General features: G+C 28.1%; 1 protein-coding gene across 1 annotated transcript; it reads left to right on the top strand.

Annotated features, from left to right (window-relative positions):
* The first annotated feature begins 366 nt into the window (after positions 1 to 366).
* LOC122509710 lies at positions 367 to 2,178 on the top strand. The gene is made up of 3 exons (XM_043623941.1): positions 367 to 418; positions 615 to 1,031; positions 1,389 to 2,178. The coding sequence occupies exons 2-3, from the start codon at positions 618 to 620 to the stop codon at positions 2,046 to 2,048; spliced, it is 1,074 nt and encodes a 357-aa protein (XP_043479876.1). The 5' UTR covers positions 367 to 418; positions 615 to 617; the 3' UTR covers positions 2,049 to 2,178.
* The last annotated feature ends 6,358 nt before the right edge of the window (positions 2,179 to 8,536 follow it).

The following is an 8,536-nucleotide window of genomic DNA, read 5'->3' as shown; positions in this document are numbered from 1 at the left end:
AGATAGCTGACGACAGGGAGTAAAGTCGTTCATTTGTTCGACCGTATGAAAATGGCGACCTGTTTTTCCCCAAGGGCAAAAAAGCAGCTGGTCCCATGCTTTTTCATAACTGAGTCATAAAAAACGCGTGATTCGTCCCTCCGTCGATAAGCAGAAAATTGTTTTTTTACGAATGGTTCTTAAAAGTGACTCTAGTAGCACTGTGTGACGTCAGAGTTCAAAAAAGAGCCTTGTTTGTGCATGTTCCACATTCTCGTCTACTTTTTAACATCACTGTTTTACCAACAGAACATAGTCAATGTTTTTGAAATGAACTGTAGCTAAACGAAGCTTGAATACGTAACCTTCTCGATTACCATTAACGCGAAACTCAATCGAAAGAAACGTTTTTCATCTACTCCAGGTTATATTGACAATAGTAAGTATAAAATTTATATCTTTAATTTCAACAATCTTACATCGTGGTCATTATGTGCATTGTAAATAAAGTTTTTTGCTTAAATTAAGTTTCATATACGAAAAATTCACCATGATGATGATAATTTGAACTTGAAATAAAAAACATAACCTCTATTCTGTCACAATTAAACTAAATATTAAATTTGTATCATTAGAAAATGGAAAGTAGCGACAGTGAATGTTGCACGCCGCCGGAAATTCGAAAAGAAGCAGAGGAAATGAGCAGCGATTTATTACCTAAGAAATCGAAAAACACATACGAAGACGCGTACAAAAAGTTCGTTCAGTGGAAAGAGTCAAACAACGCAATCACATCGGAAAATTGTTTGAAGGTTTATTTCAAGGATTTAATTAAAAATTACAAACCATCCACCATTTGGTCAATTTATTCCAAATTAAAAAGTACGATTCAAATTAACAAAAAAATTTCAATTCATAATTATAAGGAATTATCTGCACTACTCAGTCAAAACTCTCGAGGCTACAAATCGAAAAAAGCAAAAGTTTTCTCTACTGCTGAAATCAACTTATTTTTGGAAACTGCGCCAGATGAAATGTATCTAGCAGCAAAGGTAAAGAAAATTCACTATTACTTTAAGAAATAAATATAATAAATTCTGAAAAAAAATAAATATAAAATAATTAATAAATATAAAAAATAAAAGTAAAATGAAATAACATAAATATAATTTATAAATTGTAAATAGTAAATAATAAATATTAAATAGTATAATAATAAATAAATAAAAATTAAATAAAAAACAAAATAAATATAGTTTATAAATTGTAAAAAGTCAGTAATAAATATGAAATAATTTATAATATGATAATAAACACCAATTTATATATAAAAGAAATAAAAATAATAATATGTAGTTAATCAAATACCATAAAAATCAATATTAAAAATAGTGTAATATGATTTACAGGTTGTTCTGATTTTTGGTCTCAGTGGATGTTGCCGGAAGCAAGAAATTTATTCAATTAAAATGGGTGACATAAAAAAACAAGGAGAGCTTCTCGAAGTGATCATCCCTGATACAAAGAACAATGTTCCCAGGCGATTTGTTGTTGATCCTAAATTTGTACCAGTCATTGAGAAATATATAGCCCTTCGTCCTTTAAACGTACCGAGAGAAAATTTTTTCCTGCAGTATCACAATGGAAAATGCAGTGTACAAGTGATTGGAATTAATACTGTAGGAAAAATTCCTAAATTAATTGCACAATTTTTAAAGTTAGAGAATGCAGGAGAATATACAGGGCATTCGTTTAGGAGAACATCTGCTACAATTTATGCAGATACAGGAGTTTCTACAATGGATTTGCAGCGCCTTGGAGGGTGGAAATCCGCAGGAGTGGCTCAAGGATATGTAGAAGATTCCACAGAGTATAAAAAACAGACTGCTAAGAGAATTTCCAATGCCATAATTGGTGGTCAAAATGATAATAATTCTGAGAATACTGCTCCCTCGAAAAAACTTCGCATTTCTAATTCTGAAAACTTTAATCTGGGAGTAAACAATCCTTCGCCAGGAAAAATTGTGATTGAAAATTGTACCAATGTTACTATTACTTATAATAAGTAACATTTTTTGTTTACAGTATTAAAGTTAAATTTAAGTTTTAAAAATTGTGATGTGTAATATTAAGATGAAGACTGATTTGCCAATTAATATTACCAAACGTTAAAGCTTTAATTAATAATTAAAAAATTATTGTAAAAACAAATTATATTTAATTTTAATAATAAATAAAGTTTGATGATTATAATACAAGTACATAACATTTTATTTTTTCATAACATTTATATTATTTTTATTGATTCGTCTAAATACACGACTAGGTTTCGGGGGGCTTCGCCCCCCGACGCGTCCGGTGGCTTTACGTATTATGAAATGCCGTTCTTTGAAATGTCGAAAATTATTATTCTTTTAAGTTGGTTTTTTGCGGTCGGGGGGCTTTGCCCCCCCGAACCCCCCGAGCGGGGCTCCGCCCCTGGACCCCGCGCGACAGAAACTTTATGAGGCCTTCATAGTATATTGGTGGCAATGTTTTGTAACATTTCCCTTTTTTATGACTTCATTATGAAAAGTATCGTTCGTAACTCCTTTGAACTGATTTTTGAAACTCGCGCCAGTTTTTGGAACTCGCTTCCGGCTCGGCGCCTCGCCTACAGCTCGTTCCAAAAACATTGCGCTCGTTTCAAAAACTACATCAGTTCACACTTGTTACGAAATGTACTATTTTTTGCCCATGGTAAAAAAGGCCGCCATTTTCATACAAGTCGAACAAGTGAATGACTTTTACTCCCTGTCGTCTGCTATCTGAAATCGCCACTTTTGTGCATTATAGGAATAAAAAATATGGTAAGTAACACGGGAATAAAGGCAGCCAATTTGTTTACGATGATTTTTGTGACACAAATGGGCCTGATGTGTTAAATGAGTTTTAAAACATTTTCAAAAATCACTTGCAAGCATCACAGTGGGATTTTTTTACAATTAACTTTTTAAAACTGTCTACAGCGTATAATTTTTAATCTGTTTTGAGTGTTCTTTGTTTTAAGGGGTTACACCACTTTGAAATTTTCAAAAAATTGAAAAAAATTTTTTTTGCTTAAAATACTCTTTGTGGACACCAAAATGATATGTCATTAGTTATATATCGATATCTTAAGTAAAAAGACAATTTTCGAACTGTTCAAGCAGGGTCGCGCGCTAACGTTTACATTGTAATGAAAACTTTAAACTCGTTTTTCTCAAAACTGTATTGGAAAAATCGGTGGACACTCTAGCTGCCACAATTTTCAATCGATTCTCTTAATTCTTTTTTTATTTTGTTTGTGATATAAATATCTAGCGAAATACGTACGAATTTTTCGAAATATTAATATTTAAATTTTCTAGACAACTTTAAATTATGAAATTTAGGCAAAAATATGGACTTTTTCCTTCAAATCGATGCAATTTTGCGAAAAATAAATTTTTTTTAAAACGGATACGTATTTCGCTAGATTTTGAGCTACAGAAAATAAAGCATTTCTACTTTTTGGTCTAGCTTAATTCTGGACCGAGTTATAGTGTCCACCGTATGTCGATACATTTTTAAAGCACTTTAACATATCATCTGTCAAACCGACAATTTAAAAAAAAAGAAATTTATATATATTTTTTTGTAGTTCAAGAGTAGTACAATACCCTACTGTAATTTAATTTTCCTAAAAAAATTTCTATTCTTCAATAAAAATTGTTGAAAAAGCTTATGTTTTGAACGGGTCAAAGTGGTGTAACCCCTTAAATTAAAGGGTCTACGCTGTAGACAGTTTTAAAAAGTTAATTGTAAAAGAAATCCCACTGTGATGCTTGCAAATGATTTTTGAAAATGTTTTAAAACTCATTTAACACATCAGGCCCATTTCGGGACTATTTAAGCAATCTTCTCTATACTATAAGGTATAAATAAATTTAAAAAAAATAAAAAAAAATCCTGCCTAAAGTTAAAAAAAATTAATTTGTTTATAAAAAAAAAATTTTTTGTTTACATTTCTTAAAAGTCGAAAGAAAACTAAAACTTTCAATCCTTGCCAACTTTTTCTTAAACTCAATATTTTTGGACTTATAAGCTACTGAATATAGGTCTACAATTAAAAGTCCAAAATTTCGTAACTCGAAAATTTGAACAATTAAACAAAAATAAAAAATACGTATCTGTTTTTCTTCAATACAGAATAGAAAAAAAATATTTTTGGCCGATTTTAAGAGGTCGACTAAAATCTAAAATCTCACGTGGAATTGCCCACATATTGATTATTATATGTCTCAATTATATATGTCGAAAATATAAATTTCTAAAAGAGAGTCAACTCGCATTAAACCTTATAGTGATAGTTTTATCGATTGAAACGTCCAAATAAAATTCTGTATTTTATTTTGTCGGCAAAAGTTTATTTAAAAAATGTCAAAATCAACATTCATGGAATATTTATTATATAATATAACTATATTATACAAATTATTATTATTTTATGATTGTATTATTTATTATATGACAGATGTGATATACATAGAATATTTAAATTCACAACTATTCACTATCACTTTCATTCTCTCTCGCGGCATAATTTTGCCAGACACGACGCATTAATTTATTCCCATATAAATTAGATTTTATCCAATCAACTTAAATCTCGTTAACGTTCAAGGAATTGAAAAATTTAAATTGTTTTTATAAAATAGAACAATACAATAACTATTCAAATCTACATTTACTTCAATCATTTTGTTCACCTTTTTTGTTATTTTTGTAATATATATAATATTTTCCTTGCTACTTTTCTCCCTATTTTTTTAATAATTTTAGTATACATTTTTTCTGTTATAATTTATAAAATGTTTCTATTTTTTATTTCTATTTTGTTATATTATTATATATTTTTTCTAGTTCAATGAGAAATTTTATGTAAAATTTATTTTCAAGAAATTTTATGCAAATTCACAATATACATTCGTGTTTTTGAGTGTCATACACTCACACATACGCACACACACGAAATTGGTGCAGAAACAAATTGCATTTGAGTCACATGTGCATGAATAATTTACACCTCACAGTTCTCTAAAATTCTAAATCTATGCAAAATCCCTGGAGTAAAAAAATAAACGAGTTTCCTTGATTTCCGGGTATCGATTTAAAAAGTCAAAAAAAGGAAGAAAAAAATCGAATGTACCCAACAATAAAAAAGGAGAACAATATATATATATATATACATTCACCGAGTTATATCAAATCTCAAATGCAATTTCTAGGGTCACGATATGTACTTCCGGTTACTTATAAAAAAAAAGAAAAACAAAAAAATATATTTCACTTCCAAACTTTAACCATTAAAATTTCAAAAACTTGTAAAAGCTTTTTAGGAGGCGTAAGTACGCTTTTAAATCCTTTTAATATTTTTTTCCCGACAGTTTTTTTCAACTATTTTTAATATTTTACATAGTTTCGATATATTTATTATTTATCGTTAATTATCACAGTGCAACACATCATATGTGTACTAACTTTTGATTTTAGTTTCTGAAAGTACTTATCGAAACAAACAAAAACCTATTTCAATTTTGCTAGATTAGCTCCGATTTGAATTTTATCGAAATATTAATTTTTTTTTTGGAATTTTCACATTTTTTAGTTTTCTGATACTGGTGGGTGGGAACACTGGCTATTAAAAGTTTATTTAAAAAATCGCAATAGTCACAATTTAAAAAGCAATAATCCCTCTTCAATTTCTGATAAAGAAAAAAAAATTTGGTCGAAAATTGTTTCAGTTACGAATTTTTTTTTTACTTTTTCACATTTTTCGGTTTTCTGAAACGGGCGGGTGAGAACGCTGGCTATTAAAAGTTTATTTAAAAAAATTTGCAATGATCACCATTTGAAGAGCAATAATTCCTCCTTAAATTCTGGCATTGAAAAAAAAATTTGGTCGAAAATTCTTCGAGTTATGAATTTTTTTTTAACTTTCCCAAAATTTTCGGTTTGTCTAATATGAGCGGGTAGGATCGCTGGCTATCAAAAGTTTATTTAAAAAAATTTGCAATGGTCATAATTAGAAAAGCAGATCCCTTCTTAATTTCAGAAAAAGGAAAAAAAAATTTGGTCAAAAATTGTTCCAGTTATGAATTTTTTTTTGACTTTTTCTCATTTTTCGATTATTTGATAAGGCAGGTGGGAATGCAGGCTATGTGAAATTTATAAAAAAATTCTAATGATCACAATTTGAAGAGCAATAATCCGTCTTTAATTTCTGACCAAGAAAAAAAATTTGGTTAAAAATTGTTCGAGTTATGAATTCTTTTTTTACTTTTTTTGAATTTTCAGTTTTCTGATAAAGGAAGTAGGATCACTGACTATTAAAAATTTATAAAAAGAATTCGTAATGGGCACAATTTAAAGAGCAATAATCCCTATTTAATTTCTGACCAAGAAAAAAAATTTTATTCGAAATATTTGGTTTCGAAAAAAGTCAAAAAAAAATTAATAACACGAATAATTTTCTACCAAATTTTTTTTTCTTTGTCAGAAATTAAAGAAGGATTATTGCTTTTTAAAATTTTATACCATTGTGAATTTTTTTAATAAACTTTTAATAGTCAGTGATCCTACTTCCTTTATCAGAAAACTGAAAATTCAGAAAAAGTAAAAAAAAATTAATAATTCGAACAATTTTTGACCAAATTTTTTTTCTTGGTCAGAAGTTAAAGACGGATTATTGCTCTTCAAAATGTGACCATTGCGATTAAAAAAAATTAATAACCAGCGTTCTCACCCGCCCGTATCAAAAAACCGAAAAATTTGAAATAGTATATAAAAAAATTCATAACTCGAACAATTTTCGACTAAATTTTTTTATTAATTTCAGAAATTAAGTAGGAATTATTGCTCTTCAAATGGTGACTGTTACGTATGACTTCGTAACTATTTTTAATTTTTTAAATAAATTAAAAATTATTAATATTATATAGCCTCATTAAAATTGGGAATTTTGTAATTAGGTTAAGTACACATAAACAACAAACACTAAGAGGGCAGACAAAACAACCTATCATCGTTACAAGATTATTAATTTCAATTCTATTAAATTAGTAACTTTCATTAAATTTTCTTAGTTTCATTATGATTATTATTTAGATATGTCAATTTTATAAAATTATTGCGAAAGTCACGGACAACACCCATATTTCAAAATGAATTTCATTACAATTTCTAAAGAGTTTGTTTTTCATCGAAAAACTTAGATGTATTGATGTCAAATATTTAAAGTGAAATACACATACAAGTGAAACTTCTGTGGTGAGAAATCATTGAACTCATGTCATGCCACTTGAGGAATTTGCAAGCTTGCAAAAAGCTTGCCTCGCAACAAGAAGTTCAATAAGCTATGTGTAATAGTATCCCCACTATTAATAATTTAACGTAATTCAGGGTGTGATCCAAGACTTAAGCCGATTAACGATTGAGTTTGACTTGGTTCCTCCCGCAACAAAGTTGTGTATATATTTACTTTGTTGCTCTCGGGAATTAAGAGTTTTTTTTATTATATAAAATAATATATATATATATATATATATTAGGGTGGTTCTTATTTTGGAAAAGTTGGAATTTCTTAGGTCGCCGGCCGGAATTTGAATTAAAATGTGAAAAAAATGAGATACCCAAAAGAACAGCCCATTTGATAAATTTTAACCCGTGCCGCAAAAGGGTTAAAGTTTAAATGGGGTTTAACATGGGTTTGGTGCACTTCTGCAAACTTTGTATTATAACTTTTACATTTTTTAAAAATTTGACTTGGGTCTAAGTATTCCCATAGTTTTTCGTACGCTGAACACGAATATGATGTAAAAAATAACTTTTGACAGCTACCAGTTGTCAAAAAAGCTGTCAAATTTTGAAGATGAGAATTTTCACGACTTTTACATTAATTTCTACGAATAAAAAAGTTTCTTGTGAATATTTCAGTTTATATTTAGCAAATTTATACCCTTTGACAGTTGCCATCTGTCAAATGAGTCGTCAACTTTTATAAAAATCAGTTTTCAAAGAGTTTTAAATGAATTATAAAAAAAAACGGTTCTGTAGGTAAATTTAGTTCATATATAGGTATTTAATATATTTTGGCAGTTGACAGCTGTCAATTTAGTAGTCAACTTCTATTAAATAGGATTTTTAAGACGTTCCCAATTACTTCTTATAAATTTTAAAATTTATAAAAAATTATTTCCTCCTCAAAATAATTTTTAAAAAAATTAAACTTAAAAACATATATGTATTAGACAAATTAATACAAAATATAATTTTTTAATTAATTAATTAAATTATGAAAATCAAATATGTAAATACATATAATAAGTTGTACCCAAGTGGCACATAATAATTAATATTTTTATACTACATATATTTTAAAGTTTATTTGTCTTTAAAAAATTATTTTTAGAAAAAAATATTCATTTAGCAATTTTCGAAGTTTTTTGTGATAATTGATTTAAAACTCTTTGAAATCTGATTTCTATAAAAGTTGACA

This window comes from Leptopilina heterotoma, unplaced genomic scaffold, assembly GCF_015476425.1.
Source record: "Leptopilina heterotoma isolate Lh14 unplaced genomic scaffold, ASM1547642v1 Lhet_12, whole genome shotgun sequence".
In the NCBI taxonomy this organism is placed as follows: Eukaryota; Metazoa; Arthropoda; class Insecta; order Hymenoptera; family Figitidae; genus Leptopilina; species Leptopilina heterotoma.
The sequence above is the reverse complement of the archived record's forward strand: the minus strand, read 5'-3'. Positions and strand labels throughout refer to the sequence as shown.

Bases quoted from the DNA above. Each gene is read 5' to 3' on its own strand.
- LOC122509710 (XM_043623941.1), top strand. From the start codon at position 618: ATGGAAAGTAGCGACAGTGAATGTTGCACGCCGCCGGAAATTCGAAAA. The intron at 1,032-1,388 runs GTAAAGAAAATT...TATGATTTACAG, and splicing joins AAATGTATCTAGCAGCAAAG to GTTGTTCTGATTTTTGGTCT.